The sequence below is a fragment of the Corvus cornix genome, chromosome 3 (genome assembly GCF_000738735.6).
Source record: "Corvus cornix cornix isolate S_Up_H32 chromosome 3, ASM73873v5, whole genome shotgun sequence".
Classification (NCBI taxonomy): domain Eukaryota; kingdom Metazoa; phylum Chordata; class Aves; order Passeriformes; family Corvidae; genus Corvus; species Corvus cornix.
Window position 1 is genome coordinate 52232354 of NC_047056.1, and position 25415 is coordinate 52257768.

Consider the following 25415-nt stretch of genomic DNA (forward strand, 5'->3'; position numbering starts at 1 on the left):
TTTCTGACCAATTCTATTTAAAGTGTAGTTCTTATATCAAAACAGACCCTAAATCCAAAAAGCAATATCTTGCCCTTGGTTTCACCTGTAGATGTTTAGTTACATTGACCTTATGAACTTTTAATAACAAAAAGGCCAGAAATTCCCCACAATGTTGCACATTTCAATATGAATACTTTTAAGTTACATTTTTCTAAATCTTACATCTTCTGAAAGAGAGTTGTATACACACAACAGAATTAAAAAGCTTGGAAACTGGAGACTTTTCCAGAGAAGGACATTTGAATTCCTGGTACTGAATTATAAGGATCAGAATCAGGCTCTATCTGCCATTCCCAGCAGTTATAATTCTTAAAGCACAATGTTTTGAAGAGCTGTGGGAAGGAAGTGAAAGGTGTAACAACTATAGACCAAGTACACACAGTAAAAATGAACCCCAGTGTCAAGGTTACAGTGGTGTTGCCAAAGTGCTTTTCAGTTTTATTGACTAATTACCAAAAAGACTGCTGTGCTCAGAGAAAAGGTGCTGGCTACAATTGATGTCTCTTCCTTCTCTCTCCCAGGACCTTCAGAGAACCGTGACACAAATTGACCCACAGAATACCAAGGTCCTGACCTTTATCACTTACATAGGCTGTGGAATATCTGCTATATTTTCAGCTGCAACTCTTCTGACATACATTGCGTTTGAGTAAGTACCAATTCTGTGAACAACATCACAAGGAAGTACCTGTATGTGCAGAATGAAATAAGTTAGTTACGTGGTTAGTCTGGCTTTTTTGCCTAGGAGGGGAAATCTGTGTTTGAAAAAATCAAACCTGCAAAATCAGAGTCACAGTGTTGTAAAGTGGAAATTTGTTCAAGGGGACATAAGTTCAGAGTCTTTCCTCCAGTTTCTTATGTGTTGTGCTGCTCAGACTGGGGAATAAGGTGAATGTGTATCAAAATTTTCCTTTTGGGAATCCTCTAGATTTTGAACAGATAGGTATTATTTTAAAATTCTCAAAGAGTCTTTTTATAAAAACCAAACAAAACTTGCCTATGCAGGCATAACAGGTTCCAAGTTGAAAAAGAGAAACTTCCAATTAGAGGAATTACATTTTATACCCCTTCAGAAAGAAGTGGGAAGAGAAAGGAAATTAAAATAAATTATAAAGTGTTACAAGAATTTCAACAGAACTCCTGCTGAAATATGAAAGTGACTCAAGAGAAAGCAAAAATTTTGAAGTAGTACAGTTCTGTGAACAGTAAAAAGAGAAAATGAAGTCATGTTAACACAAAGAAAGCATTCTGCCAGTAACAGGACAGGACATAGTAGCTGCTAAAGAAGGATAATTTTCTGGGGACAGAAGTGGGGGAGGGGGGCTGGAGAAGGGGGTTTTCAAGTTTTAAATAACTTCAATGATTGCATTCCTATTACATTACCTATGGTATAGTGTTCTGGTTCAAGTTGGTAGAAATTATTTGCTGCCCCCCACTACCCACATTTTAATGGAGAGCAGTTTAAAAAAATTACTTGTTCTTCAGTCTTCCTAAGATCCTATTTAAAAACAAACAGAAAACCACATCCACTGGACAATATATTCCAAAACTTAGGCTAAGATTTACATATAAAATGATCACAGATGACCTTCTGGTCAGCTGTATTTTTTTTGCTTTCAATTAAAATAAAAAGTACTAGTTTATACTTAATTTGAAAGATTGGTTTGGGGTTTTTTTTCAATAAAAAAATCAGTTGCTAAAATACTGCAGCAGTTAATTAACTCATTATGGACCCAAAGAACTGGTAGCTTACCCCCAGCCACACATAGCTGAAGCCTTCAACAATCCCTCACAGAAATACACACCACTATGTCTTACTGCACAAACCCAGCTGGAAGGGGTTCCCTGTGCTTTTATTGACTTTGTGAAGGGGTAAACCCAGCTGCAATAGGTGGTTTGTGTAACTGCAGAAAGTTAATCATGTGCACCTGTGTTTCTCTCATTAGGAAGTTGCGAAGAGATTATCCATCCAAAATCCTGATGAATCTGAGCACAGCCCTGCTCTTTCTTAACCTGATTTTTCTGCTTGATGGCTGGATTGCATCCTTTGATATTGATGGCCTCTGCATAGCTGTAGCTGCACTTTTGCACTTTTTTCTCCTGGCCACCTTTACATGGATGGGACTGGAAGCTGTTCACATGTACATTGCTCTAGTGAAGGTGTTCAACACGTATATACGGCGATACATACTGAAGTTCTGCATCATTGGCTGGGGTGAGTTCAGTAGATGCAATATTTACATAAAATGTATGCTGCTGTATAAATGTTCTCTATAAATGCTGCTATATAAAAGCTCTCTATCAGAAATGCAGAGTAGAATTAATAATATCAGTGTGTCATTTCCTTACCCCTGCCTGCAGCAGTGCCAGCATGCAGGCAGCCCTCTCTGTCACCAAGTTCCCCCATGTGATTCTGTGTAAATAACACTCTAACTGGCACTCTCCACCCAGAGCAGCTCACAGCCCCAGAATGAGCAGAGAGACCAGATAAACTGGTCTTGTTTTCCAAAGAGGCCAGAATGGGAGAGGGGAAATGTGAGTGTTGTGTCAGAGATGGAGAACTGTGTCAACCCAATGAATGCAGAAACTCTTGCAGTTACCGCAAAGCCTATGGAGGTTTTGCATTGACTTTCAAAAACTTTAAGTACAGCTTAAATTTTCTTGCCAACAAATACTAGCCTATTGTGGAATCAGAAACAACCAAAATTTTCTGAGATTCAGCACAATGTTTAAACCACGAAGAGATCCTGGCTGCCCTAAGCAATGTACACAGCAGGACTTAAATGGAAAAAGTAATACTGAAAAATAACTGCAAGGCTCAAGCAGCAAGACTTTTATTCTTCATTTTTGTCTATATCAGGAATCTGTGGTTTCTCCCTGAATGCACATATTGTGTTTGAATTAATACAGCACAATGCTAAGCCATTAACCTTACGGCTAGAGCACTGACCTCGGTACAGCTGATAATTGATGTCTTTCCATTGGCAACTAGCATCCTCTTTGGCAACCTCAGCAGAGGACAAGGACTGAGTGGTCGGAAAAGCAAATTAACCTCTTCCCCTTTGAATCTGTTCTGTTATAGCAAGGATAAGGCATGTAAATAAGGCATATCAGGAAACGTACATTTCTTTTGTGTGAGCTGTACTTTTCTGCAGAGTTCTCCTCTGCATAGTTGTCTACTTTCCCCAAATACTCCCTCTGCTTTTTTATTAAGAAATACATAGTTTGTTTTATGGAAGCGAGGGGAGCACATATAAGTAAAGTATATATAATATGTATAACGCTGCAGAAGATATGTAATATGGGATATATAATATAATGTGGTTGAGAGAAACAGTGGAGAAATTGCAGGTTTAAGTTCATGTTCCCCAGTGACACAACCACATGAATTCACATTAGCATGAAAAAAATCCCTCAAAAAATTCCTAATACCATCCCTCCGCTAGACCTCATTTTATACAATAATTTGTTAATCTCACTATATAATGAGAGCCTGTGTGCAGTTGCAAATTTAACTTTGGGTAATTAAGGGATATTATTTTACTTTAGTTTATTGTTTTACTTTAGTTTCCTTATCACATACTAAACTTTTTATACATTACAGAACATTACAGGGCTTATTCATTAATGCCTCTTAATTACTTTAATAGTTCTATATATTTGTACTGTTTGAAAAATTGTTTCCTTCTACCTTCTCAGTGCAGTTTTCTCAGGATACTCTGTACTAAAACTATAGGGATGGAGACATCAGTAATTCAGCTTAGCATGGTGAATTTGAAAGTTTAGGAGATTTGAAAGCTCACCAGATTTCTTGTGTTACAGGTTTGCCAGCTCTGGTGATAGCAATTGTTTTAGCAAGTGCTAATACAAATGCAAGTCACGTTTATGGCAAAGAGTTATATGGTAGAGATGCTAACGGGCAAGGAGGGGATGACTTGTGAGTATTTCTTTTGCTCTCTTAAAATTCAGCATTTATAGTTGCTTTGCAAAAGTCAATGGTGCATTAAGCAAGCAAAAAGGGCAAAACTGTCTTCTGAATGATTAGAATCTGTAATGTGAAGAAGGCTGTTAGAGAAATTGGAGGGAAATCTGCATGACCCAATGCCACGTACAAACATGTCTCTGGCAAAGAATAATTTATAGGTTTTGTCATGAAAATAAAATAAAAATACCTGTTTTGGTTTGTCTTAAATGAAAGCTGTATTTTCTAGGTAAGAGCAAAAAAAGAAATCGTATAAAAATAGTTTCCTTTGTAAATAAACCAACCTTTTGCCGATGTAGTTCAATAGTCCTCTATGTTCTTCTCTTGATGTCCAGATAGTAACTCCAAATGCCAAAATTTTTATGTGAGTGCTCTTTTCCTTGCCTAGTGAAGCTTCATCATGATAAATAAAATTTCCATTTTTTATTTTATTATAGTATCATGCTGAGCATTCAGGCCATTTGCTGCAAGAGAAATTACTTAGGTCTCTCACATGGCTGACTGTCAAATGGCTGCCTCAAAAGTCCTGCTACTTCTCCAGTCGTGTCCAAGTTCTCCTTTAGCTCTAGTGGCAGAAACTTCAGATTTTTGACACTGAAGATCCAAGTTTGCCCATTCTGTTTTTAAAGCATTCAATGCTTCACACAGATGACAGCAGTGAATTTCTTTGTACTTTTTTCATTATAGGACTGCAGTTCCCACTGCTTCCCACCTTTTTAATTAGCTTTGACTAAAATGGGGTACAGCCCTCAGATTTCTCATATGATAACACTATAAGCCATGGTCACTTAAGGTGCCTCTGGGCTTCATCCTGTTTCCAAACAGAAAATGGACAAAGGTTTCATTTTACATTGTAGCTCTGCATTAGTGGTATCAGAAATCGGCTCATTTTCCTTTAGTCATATGAATAATTGGAGGATAGTTTCCATTAACCAAAAATGATCCTTTTTTTTTTTTTTTTTTTTAATTTTTTATAGCTGCTGGATCAAGAATGAAGTTGTCTTTTATGTGACTTGTGCCGGCTACTTTGGAATCATGTTTCTAATGAATGTCGCCATGTTTATTGTGGTGATGGTGCAAATCTGCGGGAGGAATGGGAAAAGAACCAATCGGAGCCTGAAGGAAGAGATCCTGAGGAACCTCCGTAGTGTGGTCAGCCTGACCTTCCTCCTGGGCATGACATGGGGCTTTGCCTTTTTTGCCTGGGGCCCCTTAACTCTTCCTTTCTTGTACCTCTTCTCAATTTTCAATTCATTGCAAGGTAAGCTGAATTTTTATTCTATGAATGAATAATATTTGATCTGTTACTGTTCTGGGGCTTACTATGTCCAGTGATTGGACTAGGGAACACATATCTGAGCTCTCTAGGTTTTCCTTTGATGCTAAACCATCAATAGTTTCCCCTTATGTGGAATAGTGATACCAACTACACCTGGGTCGAATATCTTACATAAATTCATTATGGTTTCAAGGTCTTTTTCCATAAAATGAACTATATTATAAATAGAGCTCTTCCTAGCTAACAGTCTGCAGTGTTCTCTGTTGAGACACATGCTGTATGACCTTCAGCATTTCCTTTCACTGATTATAACAAATATAGGAAGCCTTTTTCCTTAATTTATTCCTGTAGAAGAATCTCTAAAACTCATAACTATTTTATTAAGACATGAGAAACTCATAAAATAAACTTCAGTCCTGTCTCAGTGTGGACATATAGCAGAGACATATGGGATATTCTTTGCTTTAGAAAAATCCAGTGACTGTTATAGTCAGTTTATTTTTCTTTCCTTTATTCAAGTTTTCATTATTTTACTTTTCCAGCATAGTTTGCCTTTCTGAAAAATGCTGTAAATTGTAATCAAATGGTTAAAAATTACAGAATTATATAGCTGACATTTAAAAACATTCAGCTCAGAGCTAAAATTTGCATATGTTTCAACTGCCATAAAATTCTCTATCAGTGCTTGCCCTATCCACCTATAAAGAACAACTAAAAATTTAATGAAGAGAAAGCCCTTCCAAGAAGGTCATTGGAAGTGCGTGCATTATACCACACACATATTGATATAAGAAATAAATCTGCCTGAAAAAAAAAAAAACCAACAAAAAACAAATTCAAGAATATCATTGAAGGAACATGTGTTATGCAACACAAATATTGAGATAAAAATTAAATTTTCTTTGGGTCAGCAAAATTTTTTCTCTTTATGGAAAAAAGTACTTAATGTCACCCTGTGCAGATTTTGTCTGATACAGTTGAGATGTATTTACTGTGCTGAAAGATTTCTTGAGCTTTCATGGGAAGAGAATAATGGTGTGGGTTTTTGTTTGGGTCAGTTTCAACCTAAAATGCTAAGAAAAATGACAAAAAATATTTGGATGTGGTGTTCTTACTAGAAACTGTTTTTTCCAAATGACAGGTTCTGATACTCCCCTAGCAGCATAATGAAGTATTTAGTGCATTGTGTCTGTGTTAGAAATTTAGAAGGGCCTAGAGAGATCAGAAGTATGGGAAGAACATGAAAAAAGATTTAAACTCTGAAAAGCTTGCCAAGGGTCAAATTGATCAAGTTCTCTGTAACCAGAATTTCCAGTGCAGTTAATTAAGCTTGTATGTGCAGAGTGCATACAAGGCTGACCACCACTGCTTAAGTCTCTGTGGGGTAATAGCACTATTTAATGGAAAATGAATATTTGGAAGGCAGTTAAGTCAGAAGATGAAACTGCAAAAGATGAGAAGTAAATGTAAAAAGAAGAGTGATGAGCTTTCCATGGATTGTGGTAGCAATGATGATGCAGTCTATGCTCAGGCATGTCATATCAAGCAATAGGAAATAACAATCTTCTATCTGAAAGTACGTGTTGCTGTGTCAGAAAGAGCTAGGCAAAGCTAAAGAATAAAGGAAGAGGATGTTTAAAATCCCATATAACTGGTGCAGTGTTCATGTAGCAGTAAGGGGATGGAATGGGGCAAATCTTTATCAGGAAGCATTTCGTAGCAGCAAAAAATGTTTCAATATGGCAAGTCTTTCATCAGTATTAGCAGCTCGATTATGGAGATGTTGGTAAACGCGTCTATCCTCTCTCAAGTTTTTGAAAGCTGCGCGAACATTTGAAGATATACCAGCAGCCTCCATCAGCAATTTTCTGGGCACTGGCAGTGAAAAAGCAAATTGCAGCAACTGCTAGTGTTACTGTACTTTGCTATTTCCTCTACATAGGAAATTATTTTTCTCTCCTTGACGCTCAGAGTAAAAAATCTGGGAACATTTCTTTTTTGGCTGCTCACTTTATATATATGCCTGGGCAAGCCAAATACTTTCATATCAGAGCCAAGCAAGAGCCAAGCCTAGGGTCTGATTTGTCTCTGGGAAACAAAACCAAAGCTGTACTACTAAAAGCACATTGTAAACTTAATGAATAATGAAATACAGAGAAAAAAGTTCTGGAGGCCAAGCCCAGACAGGGCAAAGGCAAAGTACTTAATTCAGTACATTTGTTTTGCATTACTATGGAATATGCATTTTCTTTTTAACCGTTCAGAACATTCACTGCAATTTAATTAAGCATCAGTTTACTAAGTTTGTAAGCTTTGTAGAAGCCCTGAGAGGAACTTTGGGCCACAACCAGCTTTATACCTCTAACCCTGTAAGAGCTGCCAGTGGTCACATTGGACTTGCTCTGTGATTTAAACAAACCGCATAGAAAAATATTTTACTAAATGCAAATACAGTATCCATAATCCAAGAGAAACTACATTTGAGATGCATTAAGGCGATGCCTTTTTTAAAATGTGCTTTTCCTTTTTTTCCCCATCAGCTCTTGAAAAATTTTGTAAAAATTGTGTTTCATGACCCAACCCCTACCTAAAGTTAACTGATTTCAAAGTTTTCAGCCTGGCTTGGTGGCTATAAGCAAATACAAGCCCAGTTCAATGACATGCGCTAGTGCAAAATTAGACCTCAGCAATCTGGAGGAGAGACGATAATTTGATTCTCCAGAAGATCTTTATCCAAGCCATACCCTGCCATTGTGTTCTGCCAGCTGAAACATGCTAGACATTAGTATACAGAACTGTTCATGATGATCATAAAGGAATGGTTTTAGAGGAAGCCATTTGACCACATTTGCCCACACTATGTAGTATTTATTCACATTTAAGGTAAATCATGAGGGATCTGGCAGTAGCGTTTGGCCATCAGGTGTTCGGCCTCGGGTTGACTCTCTCATGAGAATACGAGTAAAGCAAGAAATAGTCTAAGCCACATAAAAACAAAAGATTCCACAGCCAGTGCCTGCCTGAGAAAAGTCAGGAACATATGAGATTTCCAACTACTATATTTAGCTCTGAAGTACAACTCTAGGTGATGAAATTGTACCATACGCCCTGTTAAGACCTACCTTATCACATGGTAGGATGCTTACCTCCTGTCGTGAAAATAAAAACTTTAAAACTGCATGAGAAAAGCAACTCTACAAAAACATTCTTAAACACATTTACAATTGCATGTGCAAATCAGTTAGTTTTCTTTGGGATTAAGTAGCTGGACTTCTGCTTGGTACTTGTGAACATATTCTTACCATTTTCATAATCGTTTCAAGTACATGCATGTGATGCACATAAATCCAGGTGTACTTTTTCAGAACACCCTTAAGTGCCATTTACAAGATGTCTGGTTTTAAAAGAATACAGCCCACAGTTCTGCACATGTGGAACCACATCCAGGAGATATCTCCTTGCTAATATAATAGTGTTGGTATTTACTTTGCAATCTCTCTCTTGCAGTCCTGTTGGGTGCAAAATAATAGTTTGTTTCAAAGAAAAGAAAGACCTTTTAATCATTTTCCTCTAAGCCAACAATAACAACAGAAAAACCACCCCCCCCAACCAAAAAACCAACAAAAAAACCCCAAAAGACAAACAAAAAAACCAAACGCATGAACACTGAGCTGAATCTAAATCAACAATGCCAGTAAAAGGCATCCTAGCCTCTGTATTCTGATATCCTATACACTTACATAGCAACTAGAGGATGGGAAAACTTTAGTTAATTTCCATACCTCTTAAATGATGCATGGATGAAAATAACCAAATCTTAAGTTGACTTTTTTCTTTATTTGCACTTCACAGTCTTCAGATAACAAACTTCAGTTAATCTGTTTATCTGTTTATAAATACCTGCTTGATTTGGTGTTTATTTGCTTTCATCACAGGTTTGTTTATATTTGTATTCCATTGTGCTATGAAAGAAAATGTGCAGAAACAATGGAGGAGACATCTCTGTTGTGGCAGATTCCGACTGGCAGACAATTCAGGTAAAGGCAGTTCACAGCTCCCCTCCTTAGGTGCTGCAGTTGTCTATAAAAGTCCAGGTAAACAGCTTCCTATGTTATTTTTAATATAATAGAAGGTAAGCCAGAAATGTGGAAAAATAGATTAATCATAGGCTGTCACTTCAGTACTAATAATTTCCAAGAGACTTTTCAGATATCACTTCATAAAAATTCTCAAATCTTTCAGTGTTCCATTAAAGGCAGCTGGTAAATTTTGTCATGCCATGGGCATGGTTTTGGAAGGCCCTTCAGACCCTAAAAAAAAAAAAATTAAATAAGGATCCAGAGATTCAAATTTTGTCATTCAAAATCCAGTCTTACTCATTTTCTTGTATATTAAAGTATGTTGACTTTGAATTGTGTGGACTGTTAAGCTGATGTAAGAGCAATTCTTAAAAGTTGCATAGAAATATTCTGACTTCTTTTGCTTTTATCTTTGCCTTTTTAAACTGTCCTGTCCTTTACCATTTAATTCAGAGACTATTAAAGACTCAGAAACATGGAAAATTCCTTTAACAGAAGCCTGATTGGGTTCTAGAACTGAAGTTCATCTGCAACAGTCAGAAAGGAGAGATTTTGGTTTGGACACATGAAAAGTGCAACACTTGAGCCACAGCATTTATAGTCTCCTGCACTTGGATCATGCCATCTTGGATGGCATGAGACTGCTGTGTTCAGGCAACTGGCCCTTCCTTTGCTGTCTAATGTGGTGATTTGGACCATATAATTCTTTCTCGTATGGTTCTTGTTCAATGATGAGTGTTCAAATCTACAGTTGGTGTAAGGTGGCATAAGCTCATTGCTTGCTATGGTAAGCTTTCATTTTGTAGTAAGAAAGCTTGATTCTTTATTTCAAGGAGTTAGTACAAATTACGAAAATCATATTTGTTCTGATCAGACATTCAATTGTTTCATATGTTCAGTTTCCTTGTGGTTTATCCTGTAATGCCTGAACTGAAAAACAAAGGTGGATCAAATTATTTCCTTCCTTTTTTTATGCTGCTGTTGGGCAGCTTGTGGGTATGAATATGGTAGAAATAAAAGCATGAAGGATTTGAATATTACAGTGGTATAGTTAATGTGATGTCATTATGCCTGGCATTAACCAGTGCCACAGACTGGTTTTAATCTCCATGAACCTGACACTGTTTTCAGGCAGAACAGTGATATAGAAGTCAAATGTGAACTTGCATACCTAACTCCTGTAGCAATAATTTAGGATAAAGTATTTGTCTTGATTTAAATCAAGACTAAAGTGGCTCATGTATCTTTGGCTTGGACTTCTCTCACATTTTGTGAATTTCATTGAAGTACAGTGAATAACAGCAAGATGAATAAATTGTGAAACTTCCTGCACTTATCTGCAATTATATGATACAAAAGTAGTTAATTTTATTCTGCTGGTATTGGGACACCTGTGATGAGTTTTTCAGTGTTAGGGTTCTTTGGTCAGGTTATTGGTATTAGCTATTTAATTTAATTTTGGAAGTTGTTCCAGCCTAAGAGCCTATTGTACTAATGGTTTGGAAAAATTCTTTAAATGTGAACTACTGAATAAACTTTATTATATAAATAGTGCACTAATATGCTGAACAACAAGTTAGTTGTTAGTATGTAGTATCTTCCTCGGCAGGAGATCAAACCCTCAGATGATAAGACCACTGTAAATGATCCTATCTATCCCTTTCCTATCACCTTTGGATTTTGCTCTTCAGGTCAGGAAAGTTTGGTATCCCTGTATTGCTACAAAGCTTCTCTGCACTCCTGCATTCTGGAAAGCCAGATCATACTTGCAGTTCTGCTGTCCAGCCAAACTACTGTTAGAGTGTTAGAGCCACCATTTTCAACTGCTGTGGTAGGGTAAATCAAGTTTGAATAATTTTATAGTTCTTTAAAACTAAAGAGGATACCTAACAGGAAAAGGATAGGGTATTTGTTATAAGCAATGCTAAGAAATGCATCAGATATTTTAAATACTCATAATTGAATAAATTAAGCATTTATTATCTATGGCACTTATTTACATAAAACTTCTCAATCATCTTTAGATTGGAGCAAAACAGCAACCAATATTATAAAGAAGAGTTCAGATAATCTTGGGAAATCCTTATCATCTAGTTCCATTGGCTCCAATTCAACCTACCTAACATCCAAATCAAAATCTACGACGAATACATATTGCAAACGAAACAGCCATACAGGTGAGTTCTTGCGCTGCGACCCAATGCATCTGTGAATACATAGGTTTGTGCTAAAGGTACAGTAAGTGTTCCTACCCAAAGGTTAATGTGAGAAAATGTCATCAATTCATATAGTGTCAATGCTTTTAAAACATATGTTACTGTTTAATAAGAATCCTTACCTAACATGCAATACATCCAATATATAGATCTGATCTCCGCATGTTCCCATACTAAATGAAATAGGCTTGATGAAAGCAAATTTTGCTTATTATCCTATTGTAAACACAGGGTAGCCAAAGCACAGAGAGATGACGTTCTTCACCCAAGGTAACATGAAAGCTGGCAGTACAGCTGGAAATAGGAATCAAGTCTTCAGAGTCCAAGTCCACAGCTGATTGTCTTGGTTAAACTCCTTTCATCTAACTGTAAAACATTTATCGGTAAAACAACAAATGGAGCCTACTCGGAAATGGACATTGTGTTCCCAGAGTATGCATTGTCTTGCCCTTCTACAAATAGCCTTATCTACTGCGTATTTATTTAGATGTCAATGGTATATGTAATAAAAGGCATCATCTGTATTCCACTCATGCCATGAAAATGTGCTCATTTTAAGAACACTTTAAGGGAGCAAAGAAAGAGAGCAGCTGGAATGATTTGCAAGTTTGGTTATGTCTGAGATAATATTTCAGAAATTCACTTATATAGTTCAGATTTTTTTTGTTACTCTGTTTTTGTGAGTGCATGTTTTTGTCCTGTGTAAAGTCACATAGCATTATTACACAATACTCTTTTACAAATATAGTGGAAATAAAATCTGCACACACATTTAACTCAAAGGTGTGTTTACTTGCTTTAAAATATTTATTAGAAAAAATGTTTGCATATGAATTAGATTATTTCACTAGAAGGAAAGTTATGTTGTTTCTTAAGTATAAATTATTTTTAAGCCCCCAATGTCTCATTTATGATGGTACACTCTCCTTTCTTGATGCATGACACAGTTTCCAGGAAATACCTTTTATTTTTTTTTTTTATTGATGATCATTACCTGCTTCAGTTAGGTACACACATCCCTTTTTTTTTTAAGAATTACACTTGTTTTCTTGTTGACCAATATTCAGTGCATCCACTAGCATGAGGGATTGTGCATTAGGTATTTTAAGAGTTTAAAACCTTATTGGTTATTGACAACATACATGAAGTATGTCTGCTTTGAACACAGTAAAAATGAGAGATATCTTAGAAATTCCTGATAACTGATAGCACCTGGGCTTGCTCTCAGGACTGCTATTCACAACTGCACTGGGAGCACACGGCTGCTGCCTGTCTCCCCAGGCTGTCTGTCCCTGCTGCCAGGTTGGGTTTGGTGTACAGTGCACCCAGCTGCCCTGATCAAGCCATTCATTCATCTCTTCCCTGTGGGAACACTTCTGCCAGCAGTCTTCCAGAAACAGCATCTTTAATATCCACCAATCACAGTGCTGTTGTTGAATTAATAGTAGAGGAGGACAGCATTGTGCCCTTTCTGCAGCATACGGAGAATTACCTTTTGTACTCATGACAGATCAGTCTTTAGATCCTTGGTCTTGCGATTAATGATAAAAAACAAAGCTTAAATGCTTTGTTGGACTCAGGGCTTTTTATCAGGATAACACTTAAGAAGACTTTGTGGTGGAGTTTATGCAAGGTGTTCTTGAAGTAAAACAAACTGTTTCAGATAAAAAGTAGTAAAGTTAAAATAAACTTACTCATAGATGTTCTTCAAAAATTACGAGCTGAATCCCATGCAGAAATTATTCCTAGAAAGGATTGCAGTTCTTAATGTAAACAAAGTTTGTAATGTGATGGTTTATTGGGCATTAAGGGACTACAACAATTTTCTTTTTATTTTTTTGAATTTTATTACATTTTACTTTGTTCTCTAAAAATACACATCTTATTGTGATACTCCACAGGAATTTTTGATAATACTAGGTTTTTAAATACTGACATATCTTCTCCTGTGTAAAAATAATAAAATAATAAAAAATAACATTCAGATTCTGATTTTTAATATAGCTGAACTTCTCAGTTTGCCAACTTAGCTAAATTGCAGGCAAATAATGTCATAGCTACATGTCTTGGCAAGTCTTGTTAATATGGTTATAATGTGCTCCCTGGAATTGACACAAGCATTCATGTGTTTGTGGTGTAGATAATGTCTTCTAAGGCCCTTTCCTCATCAGTGGTGGAGCATTACAGGTAAAGTGAGAATTGCTTTTGTTGAATGCATGGTTGGAACAGGGTGGAGGGATGCTTCTTGCATGATGTCCTCATTGATGCAGAGGATTTTGCTAATCAGAAACGCTGCTTATTTCTATTCCATCTTGCGCCACTGATGCTGAATCAAAGGACAAGCATGCTTCAGACTCTGGGTGTCTGCACTCTGCATGGGGCACAAAGCATTTAGAAGATACCACTTTAGAAAAGAGACCGTGTCCTGACATTAATGCCTGTGTGCAGTAGTCTGGGGAAAGGAGATTATCCTGAAACACCCATACACAAAGCATACATTAAAAAGCAAAAACAATCTGATTGAGTTCCAGAAGATTGTTTAGTATTTATCAAAGTTATTACAGAAAATTTAATGTATTTATATTTGGTCTATGGCCATTACTGGATTAGTCTCCTAGACACTGAGATTTTTGTATCTATTAGCACCCAAAATTACTCTGAAGGATGAAATATATATGCCTGAAAGCCATCCTGTGAACTGCTGCTTGAATACAGAATACACCAACACAAATATTGGATGGACCCTCATGAGTGAACAAAAGAGGTCACTACAGCATCTTGTGCCCCAGCTGTCTACAAACCCAAACCAAATTCCTCATAGAAAGTACTTAAATACCCTCTGTAACACTTCTGTGAATTAGAAGTTAAGAATATCTCTGCAGAGAATTTGGTCATACAACTCCCACTTATTTCAGGGATACATGATTTTAACCCTGTACTTAGATGTGAAGCCATTGGTTAGTAAATGCATAAATTTGAAAGGCTCTCAGGACTCAGATATTTGCCATTGGACGTGGAGTTATTCGCTGCAATTCATGAACATTCTTGCGTGCTTTGAAAAGATCATCCTGATAAGCCTCAACATGCCTGTTTCTGTTTTAATGAGTGAAACTGTTTTGATTTCTCTGTCTGCAATCCATTTCTCCTTTGCAACACTTTATGCTCTTTTATGGCTTGATATCATGACTTTTCCAGGGATGGGTTACTTTTCTGTTTATTTTTAGTTGGTTTATTTCTAAGAAAAGTTTTTTATGAAATCATAGTTCAAGTAGTATGCTTAGTTCTTAAATGATCCTTTAACAAGGAGTTTTTGGAAATGACTTTCCCGAGGTCTTGTAAACAGCCATCAAAACTGTCACTTGTAGAAAACATTGCTTCCCAGGGTACTCCACCTTACTGGTGGCTTGAAATGGTCCAGATCTTGCCCAGGTTCAGAGAATTAATTCCAGCTTCACTACAGTGGAATTAGGACAACATACTTGAGAAAATGAGAGACAAGCTCTCTCCTCATTTCTCGCTGCGTTAGCTCTACCTACTGACCATTCTCTGAACAGCACTAATGTGAGCCACTGAAGCAGACTTACCCAGTCTGGCCGGGAGTTGTCTTGCTTCTTTATCTCTTCAGCTTCACCCTTGACCTCTAGCTCATGGACTCTGAAGGGATGCACAGTTGTTGCATCTTTTCCTCCCTATAAATTTTCAGCCTGTACCCTCCACCATATGGAAAAAACAAAGTGATTCTAGGCAAGTACAAAGTTTTGGCCAGTTCTGGCTCTGGTTATTTGCTTTAAGATGCAAGACATCCTTTGCTACATTCAGCACAGATTATATTATTTCTGTGCATAGCTCAAAACATCCACTGTTGAAATAATTAAATCTGTTTACTGTCATTCTACAGTACTTTATTATGTGGAGATGCTCTTTATGGAGATCCAGTGCTATCAAAATGTTTTTGGTTTGTAAGATTCAGAGCATCAGCAGTAAATTAAGATATTAAAAGGTCATAGGAGACAGTAACATTTTAGGCAAAATAATGGGGGGATAATTTCAAGAGATACCTGAAAGGTCTGCCCACAAAACCAGACATCTCAAAAGAATTTAGAAGAAGCAATGCCAACCCCAAAGGGCATTAATTTAATTCAGCAATAGTGGCAATTGAAGGCATATCTATGTGGGGGTGACACATTGAGTTTGCTTAAGAGGCCCTAACTTCTTCTTGTTCTTTTTTCCTCCTCTCAGAGAGTGTTTTTCTTGACAAGCCATCTTCAAAATTTGCCCAAGAGGATGGAGAACAGACATCAATCATCCCTGTCCACCAGGTTATTGACAAGGTCAAAGGATATTGCAATCCTCACTCCGACAACTTCTATAAAAATATCATCATGTCCGACACATTTAGTCGCAGCACAAAGTTCTAACTGGGTTTCTGATATATTGGAATACAAAGGAATACAAAAAGTCTGCCTGGAACTGAGAATATTGGATGTCATAGAACGTGACCTGTTCAGTTATTTTTTCCCAGTTTATAGTGTTCTCCTGTAAACAGCTTCCACTTAAGGACTGATTTCTCTTTTACTGTTGTGGAAAAAGACAATTTTCCACCATGGTATTGAGCTGTTTTTAAATGTGTGCCAGCCAGCATGATGCCTGGACAGCCAATTGTAATCCTGTGTAAATATCTTTGAAGAGCCACAAGGCTAACTTTAAATTATATAATCCAAACAGAAGCAAGTCGTGACTCCTGGAGAAAATAGCAGACTTGTCACAAAGTGCAGGAAAACTTCTATTGAGCAGTTTGCTGATGGTCTTTTTCTTTTGAAAAATATGGATTTTCCCTATTACACTTTCTAGATTCTTGCTTCTTGAATGTCTAGTGCTGTTCTTTATTCATAAGTGAGTAAAACCCTAACACCAGTTAAAGGGTTATTATAAACCATTTTGCCTAAATAGACCTAATCATTACTTACCAAAACATTCTGTGCTGTAAAGGCAGGCCAGTTTGTATCCCTATACATAGAAACACAGTTTACACAAAGTCGTGTTTCGGCATTTATTAATTGGTATGTACGAAATGCAGTGTCTCCCATCTCAAGTCTATGTTTAATGTTCTTTTTTCACAAAACAAAATAACAAAAGGACATTCAACAATATATAGATATATAAATATATACCTAGAACTCTTTCTACACATATTTTTTATAATAATGCACATGGTAAATATGACAGTGTATACCACAGACAATCTAAAAATAATGGACGGTGCTAAAACTTAATTTTAAATATTTAAATATAAGATGAATTCTTTGTAAACCCATGAGTTTGTCAGTCTCTGTACTTCAGATATACTGTATGTATAGACACCTCCAAATGGCATTACAACATTAGGATAACCTGGTCAACCTATTGTTGACCAATAATAAATAAATAACATTTTTCTGGGCACATAACGTTATCAGTATCAGTATCCCTCTCTTGCCTCCCTGTTGAATGACATGATTGAGGTTGTTGGATGTTTAAATGGTGTTCAGGCAATATTAGGGAATTGCACATTGCTATACTGTGTCCATAATGACACTGAGGGGTGTGGGTGTGTGTGTGCAGAGAACAGAGAAGAGCATAAAATGCTTACTTGTTTTACTCTCTATAAATGTGTGACATATTAGCATGTGACCTTGAGTGCCAAAAGGGCATGTCTCCTCATGAACCAAGTTTCACCCCATGACAAGCATTATAAAAATTGTAGCTGCACATGTTTCTGAAGGCATGTGCTGAAACATCAAAGGTTTTTTCAAGTACTGCTTTCAGATGAGAATGTGTCCTAATGGAAGTTTTAATTTTTAAAAATTAATCCTTTTTTTCAACCAAAATATTTTTAGCTGCATATTCAATTATTTAAATTCAGAGAGCAGAAAGTTGTGCTGAGATTTTTCAGTTGCCAAGCAGGTGGACGCTCAGTGATTAGGGATGTGGATTTGTGCTTTCTCTGCTCTTTGCACGTGCTTTTGAGTGCAGAGATCATTTAATGCTGTGACCGCACAAATGGCCCACTTTCCCTGGCTGCAAACACCTGGCGGGAGGAGGATGTGCTGACAGCGTTCCACCCAGGAACACTGCTGTCGCTACACGGACCTGAACGAAACCTCAGGCTCGTAACTGCAAATACTTCCGTGGTGTATGAATGGAAGTCAGCCCCATTCACTCAAAATGTAATTAATAACAGCGATGACTGTTGTCAGATACTTTTAATAATTGAAATCATTTACGGAGAGATTATGTACAAGCATTTACTGAACTTATATTTTATCATCCCACTTGCTTAACTACTGTAGATAATAGTGTTCACAAAGCAGCTTACTGTGAGATTTCTACCTGATTAAGATGTTCAAAATTGAAGAGAAGGAAAATCAAACATTCCTGAAAAAAATGAGGAATCAATAAAACATATTAGATCAGTAAAACATAAATAAAAAGAAAACACAGTATTCTGAATGAAGCTGAACTGTAACCTATCAGTTTAATGTACATCTACCTGTATTTTTGCTGAATTAAGATTTTTTTTCTCTTTTTTTTACTACCATGTAGTAGTCTTAAACTCTGTGTCACTTAGTTGCTCTTGAATGCTCTCAATTCTACAATGTAAAGCTTCTGTTTTGTAGTTGACATGCTGTAACCTCCCTTGTATATATTTATTTATTTGTGAGGTTAAATATGTCGAATATACTTAGCACTATAATGACTGTTCTTGTTACTTTAATGCTAAGTTTCTGCTTCATCATAGAAGAAGAGGGAAAGAAAAATTTCTTATATGTTTTTTCTAAATAACTTGTGAAACAATTTACCATAGTTCTATCTTTTGCAACTTTGAGGAAACTTGTCAGTGTAATTTGTAATACTAGTCAGTGAAATACAGTGTAACAGGTTTGAAGATGGACTAAAATGGAAAGAAACCTTTTCAAGTAAACATTTTTTATGTTAGTGTTCCAAATAATTAAAGCCTTTTAATAGTGAATGGTTGACTTTTATTTTTCCTTTTTAGTGTTTAATGGCAAAAATTACACAGTGGAATTCTGGAAAATAATCTTGTGGGTTTTTAAGTACTTGAGACACGTACACGCCTAGCCAAAATGTTGGAAATAAATGTGCAAGACTAACTCGATCTCATTGGGGGAACGCATTTTGCAGAATATGCCTTTCCCTTTTGTAATTTACTCAATGCCACATTCAGTGAATGATCTGGAAGTTATGCAATCCCATTTATTTAACGGTGGCAGCCGTGTCATAGAAATGAAAGGAAAATCAAGGCAACAGGATATGCTGGGATGGTATTTTAAAGTAATACAAATGAATAATCTAAAACTCAGGAGTTATTCCTTTCTATATGTTTCTCTCCAGCTGAATGTAGTCCATCATTATCAGTAATTTCATTCAACTTGTAATCATACTTTGACTGATCACTGCTGAAATATTTGATTCAGCCAGTCTCTAATGTACACTAATGTATAAACAATAAATGTCACACATTAATGGCCTACCTTTATTTGCTTACCTCTAAAGAACAGGGAAATATGCTGAAATGCGTCAGATCTGCTCCCCTGTATTTAAGTCTCATCACAGAAAATGCACAGAATACGAGGATTTAGCAGTGATATCTTTTGGAAAGCGTTAAAAAAACCCCATGGAAAAGGTGGCATTTATTAATGAGGTTGCTGGGTGTGCCTGTGCAAAGTCTGTGTGTGTCTGTGGACAGTGAACACCACCCTTGGGCTTTATGCCTTGAGGAGTGTGGGAGTACCCTCTGAGGAAAGGAGCCCAGGATTTTTTTCCAAGTAGAATCTTGGCAGATGCCAAACTTGTAAGGAGTGATTTGCAGCATTTGGGGGTGGATTTATTTTTCTCCTCATTTCATCACTTTTTAAATACCAAGAACAATTTTATTTTAATCCTCTACTGTTAGCAGCTTCCTACTGTAACCCATTGAGTTACATAAAATGCCACTTCATTTTATTACTTTTGAAAGGCTGATCTATAATCAGACACATCTATGTAACTTCAGGGACAGCTACCGAGTTACAGGGCAGCAACGTGTCATTCATGGAGTCATTATAAAAAGTTTTTATGCATTTACTATATATAAAGATGTAAACCCACATATGGGTCAGCAAATTAGGCAAAGGGCTTAGAAGTTAATGTCAGGGAAGTCAATTATGCAAACCAGTCTGTGGAGCAGACATTTCATGCCCAGCACTCCAGCTGCTGCTATACCAAGGAGGCTTTCCCCTTCACCCTCCACTTAGCTGGTCTTTGCTTACTTGGTCCATTTATTTTTCAGATCTCCTGGCACCATTGTGACACTTCCATCCTCAGGACAATCATTCACTGGGGTGCTAGAGAAAGACAAAGGGAAAAATAAAGAAGAGAAAGGGAAACTGAAACTAAAAGAAGACAAAGGGTAGCTGCCAAGGCCTGCTTTGCATCTTCTTATACTTTTCACACGATTTCTTGGCCCTTGCCCCTTGCCCAGGTTGCATCACCCTGACAACAATGGAGACAAGGCCATTGGAGTAGGTGGAACACACCACCCTGGCTATTTGTGTATTTGTCAATGTAAACTAATATTTTTGACTCTCCAGCTTTAAGCTGAAAATCTGCCATGGTTCTTCAAGGCAACAATTCCAGCATTTCCATGCTTGAAGACTAACCTAGCAATAGTATTTCTGTAGTTCAGAAAGAAGCTAGTGCCTCTCATGATGAGGAATCAGTCTGATAAGCATCACACCAGAAATGGCTAAATAAATGTCATGGAAACCTGTTCTGGTAGGATAACTCTTCCTCAGATGCATCTGCTCACTCAAAGCCAATGCTGCTGTTGTTCTCATTAGAGAACAGTTTTAGTACTCATGAGGAGTGCACCTTGGTGTGCTGTCCATATGGATTGCTTAACCACAGCCATCTGACGGCACTTGGAGTGACACAGTTTTCTCGAGGTGTGTTGAGTGATCTACCTTAAAAAATAAATGCCAGCTTGATACTTTAGCATGCAACAGATAGGCTAAACTTTTTATTCTGACTATTTTAGTAAGTTCTCAAAAAACATATCTTTAGATAGAAAAGGGTTCTCAAAAATCCCAACTGTATTCTATACATGAAGTGTAGGAGAAAGAGCAAATGCTGGTAACTCTGGTCTGATATCTTCTTCCACTGCCAGGTTTTTCCCAATCTGGGAGCCCTCCAAAGTGAGGGGAAAAGGCAGCTGTGGTAGGGGAGTGGATCCTTCTCTGTCCAGTGGGCAGAGGACTCCCACTGTCCTGCTGCATTTCACAGGTCTCCAGTACCAAGTGCAGTAAATGCAATCATATTATGCATTTACAAAATTCCACTCTGGTTTTCTTTTCTGCTTGTCTGGCTCCTGCTTTTCCAGCAGAGGGCAGTGGCATATTTCTAGTTGTAAAATCCAGTGAAAAATGCAGAAAGATTGCTCCATACGTGCACCCGCGCAGAAATAAGTAGGAGAGTTCATACCAGGTTTGTCTATTATTTAGCAGTCGGTTACATCACCGGATAAAGCACTCAGGGAAGTGAGGGGAGAGAGCTGTCTGCCTGCATTTGGGCATATTTAGTGGAAAGAGCAATACAGAGTCTCTCTGTATTCTCTCTTGCTGGTTGTTACATTTTCTCCTTTTTTTGCTCTGAGGGGATGCAATGGAATTAGCAACTGCTATACTTCTGTCAGCTGAGCAAACAGAACCAGCTCACCATTTCAGGCTTGTACACTTGCTTATTCCAGTACTGGGCAAATGATTTGATCTGCAGGGATGCCAGCCTGTGACTCAGAAATTCACTGTATGCATAATTGTCCAGGGAGGAAAAAAAACCAGCATCTCTGTGTTGACAGTGGCACACAGATCCATACCTCTGTACCACTTTTTCCATCAAGGGCATAGGAACAGATCTGCTGTCAGCTGGATCCTCTGCTCCACATCCTCCTTCCCCACGGCACATATTACCCAGTCAACTCAAGAAAGGTGCAGAACTGCTGGGCTACAGACTCAGCGGTACAGCTGCCCCATGGCCATTCTGTCACAGGGCAGGACTGACCAGAAAGCTGCTCCATTGGAAAATGGCACCGTGTTGAAATTAAATGTCTCATTTGCAATTCTGGCTTGTACCTGGACTCTCACTGGCATGTCCTTCTCAATCCACATTGCACCAGCACCAAGCTAAGGGGAGAAGAGTTGTCCAGGGTAGATGGAGCAAGGGAGGCAGGGAAGGACATGGCCTTCTCTAGCCTCACTTACTTTTTTTGGAGTGTGGCTGCTGTGGCTGTGAGAAGAAGGAGCAGGGGAAGAGAGGCCCATGAAGGGTCAGGACTTGATGTACAGAGCAGAGCACAAGACTCGCTTGACAGATGTCATGACACCATCCTTTCTCCAAAGACTCGTGGCGTTGGTGTAGCACAAGTTCACAGCCACAGCACAGCTGTGTTACTGGCACTCACCTTTTGGTGTCCTTACACAAGCACAGCTCTACACAAGGCAGGAGCCAGCATGAGCTCCCCGACATTTCTCTGTCCTCCCTACAACCAGAGGTCACTTCCTAGGAAAGCAGACATGCCAGTATGCCTCTCAGTCTGGCTGCAAACATCTCCTTGCTCAGATATGATCATTTTCTAGAACTAACCAAGGTACAGGGTGATCATGCAGGTTATGCAGCACTGCCTGGGTCACAGAGCCGCAATCAACAGTGTAGGACAGTGAGGATACTCCAAAAAGGAGGGCAAGCATGGAAAAATAGCATTTGCAAAGCTTTGCAGGGGCTCTGAATGACAGGGGCTGAGATACTGTGGTTTTCCATGTAGAGTGCAACTAAAAGAGCTCTCAGAGAAGTTCTGTGTCTGCACAGGCCTAGCTCTGTGGAAGGACAGATCAAGGGGATGGAGCTCCAGCAGCCTTGCTGGACTTCAACCCAAGGGTATCTTCTTCACTCTTTCTTTTGTGTAGCCTAGAGATGGTGGTAACTGTGGAGCAAGATTTGAAGCAGTCTGGCTAATACTTCTTGCATGTTAGAGGATATATTCAGGCAGACTGGGGCTTAAAATGGTCATCCAAAGCAGCCCCTACCCCTTGCTATGGTTAGGTGGCAGCTTTTACCAGAGATGAGGAACTTGTATTTATTTTAGCTAGATTAGATCCTCCAGATCTTTGCACCAGTTTCAGCAGGAGGTATGGTGACGTGAGTCTGTCATGGTACTCCTGAGCTGGCTGGGCAGAACTGACAGAAAAGCCAAATGCACATTTCATTGCAGAAAAGATCAACCAGAAAAAGATCAGCACAGGCAGAAGCAGCCTGTCCCTGAGTGTGACTGTTGGATACTGTTGCTGGGTTACAGCCAGCTGATTTTAACACATCCCACTCTTTTATTTTCATTGATTTTTCAGTGTCTTTCAAAGATGGGTCTTTTTCACTTTGTCTCTTGCTTTCACCCAAACTGGAGCATGCTTTGGTTCAGCAAAGAGGCAATCCCCCAATCATATTTTATCCTACCAGATGCGGTATATGAAGTTTCCTACCTTCACGCAAAGAGATCCTCTCACTGCAATCAGACTGGACATTACTTGGAGACTAATCTAAGGCTAGTCTATAAATTGCCTCCTGACCAAGACACAGGTGAAGGACATGTCCTAATGAAGCACCGGAAGACTTTCAGGACTGAGAAGACCCTCTGTCACTGGAGGTGTCTAAGAACAGGCTGAACCTGGGCTTCCGAAACCCACGCATGTGGGTGCCACCATCAACACTGACAGCAGTATCAGGTGACACAGAGAAAACTTCCTGCCCTGTGATGATCCTCTTTAATTACATGTAGCTATTTTTACTAGCACAGCACACCCTTGAGGATGAAGGTGCTCCCACAATAAATCCATCACTACCCTCCCTCCTGTCTTATTCTCCCCCCTCAATTGTTTGACCACAAACCCTTTGCCTGTAACAACTGCGTCATCCACCAAATAGCTTCACCCCTCTGAACAAGGACCCCACTGCCATCACATTCCCACACTGCCAATAACCACTCCAGTTGCCAGCCTATCCCCACTGCATCAACAGCCCCTGTTGCTTTACTCACCAAAACATCCTCTGTAGGATAAAGCAGAGATGGGCACAACAGCAACATCTCCCAGCTCTCGAGCAGCCTGGCACTGGCTGTGGTGCAGCAGTGACCTGCATGTGCTGGAGGAGCAGGTGCAGGCACAATTGCCACATCACCCCTGAGCCCTGGTCCCTTTTAAAGGTGAGTTGGCAAACCTCTGGGTAAGGGTTTTAGGCGTATGTATCGCAGGGTTGATTTTGACAGAGATTTGAAACAGGGAGGAAAAATATACACCCTCCTGGAATTTCTGGTTCCATTTCCCTTCAGATTAATGTCCAGTGTAGGCTTGTGTGGGCTATTTACACTAGAAACCAGGGCTTCTCTCTGGCGCCTTTATGAACCAGGTTAGATCTGTGCCAGGGCTTTAGGTATTTGTTTTACTTTTTAACCTTTGCAACGAATTAATGCAGTTGCCTGTGTGAACACGGCAACTGGCACGTCCTTGACTCTGCCAGGAAAATCAACAGGCCTTTCTTCCCAGTTAAAAGAAATACATCCATTGCTGAAGATGCTGCAAAAGACATTTCAGTGTTTTCTTTTGGTTGGGTTGAAAAAAGATGGTGAGAAAGAAGCTTCAGGGATAATGTCCACATGAAGAAGTCTGACTTAAACTGTTGAGTTGACTCGGAAGTTGACATTTGCCAGGGATGGCAAGAATTAACTTCTCAAACACTTGGGCATGCAGGCAGAGAGTCTGCTGCAGTGCTCCCTGTTTAAGCAACCATCTCAGCAGGTAGTCAGCAAGCAGTGGGATGGGAAGGATATAAGGAACAACACATACTGCAAATGCAGCACATACACACATCCCAGACAGGTCTGAAAAATGGGCTGCGTGTTTGTTCTCTGATTTTTTTTCTGAACCACTGTATACACAATCCATCACAAAAGCAAAATACTAGCTGCAATTGTCCCAAAGTCAAGCCACAGAAAATAACAGATAGTTTTCCAGGATATTTGCAAATAAATGTATCAACCCAGCTCCACACATTGAGATATTTAATTAAATGACTTGATTTTGTTATTTTTCATACCACAGAAAAAGAAATTCTCCCTTTGGCAGAGAGTCCTTCCTCCTTAGATCTCAATCTCTGCCTTACAGGGTTTTTATGCACACAAACCTTGAATTGTCTTGGCGCATACAAATTACGACGGATTTGGCTGCCTGATGATAGGAGCCGCAGTAGCTTATTCCCATAAACCAGACATTTCAATGTGTGTAGAGCAACCCTGTGACTGTGATTGGCATGTGGTTACTTTCCACCAGCTTGTTTCTCCCATGACTGGCACAATGCCAAGAGAAGCATTTTAATATTAAGGTGGTTGTGGAAAAGCAGCAGATGCAATAGCTGAGAAACAAAAAAAATATTGCTTTATGAAGTGTTTTGGCTCATTTACCTGTTCTAAATAATTACTGATGACTAAGTGCCTGAGTTCAGGGAACAAAGGTTGTTTGTCTTGCACAGTTTCATCTGTCCGATTTGGGATGGATAGGGTCCACTAAACCAACACCCACATGTAAAGTAGGAAATTCACAGAAATAGTTTTCTTCATATCAGCTAAATCAGGATCAGTATGTTTTAACTCTTTTGCCCTACACTTGCAATTTATTTCTTAAGCCACACTATGTCAGAGGATGAGGACCTTCATCTTCACTCAGGCTGATCAGAGCCCT

General features: G+C 38.6%; 1 protein-coding gene across 5 annotated transcripts in view; it reads left to right on the plus strand.

Annotated features, from left to right (window-relative positions):
* ADGRG6 (adhesion G protein-coupled receptor G6) overlaps window positions 1–19127 on the plus strand; it is a 111568-nt gene extending 92441 nt beyond the window's left edge. For 2 of the 5 annotated variants that reach the window (XM_039568765.1, XM_019289591.3), the window contains exons 19-25: window positions 564–691; window positions 1989–2257; window positions 3865–3979; window positions 5002–5285; window positions 9239–9340; window positions 11407–11559; window positions 15838–18607. In XM_039568765.1, coding sequence (XP_039424699.1) covers window positions 564–691; window positions 1989–2257; window positions 3865–3979; window positions 5002–5285; window positions 9239–9340; window positions 11407–11559; window positions 15838–16016 — 1230 coding nt within the window. In that variant the 3' untranslated portion in view covers window positions 16017–18607. Of the gene's footprint in view, window positions 1–563; window positions 692–1988; window positions 2258–3864; window positions 3980–5001; window positions 5286–9238; window positions 9341–11406; window positions 11560–11829; window positions 13583–13738; window positions 13786–15837 lie in introns of those variants that run through there. The other 3 variants (XM_039568767.1, XM_039568766.1, XM_039568768.1) reach the window with 3 other exon arrangements.
* Window positions 19128–25415: the final 6288 nt, after the last annotated feature.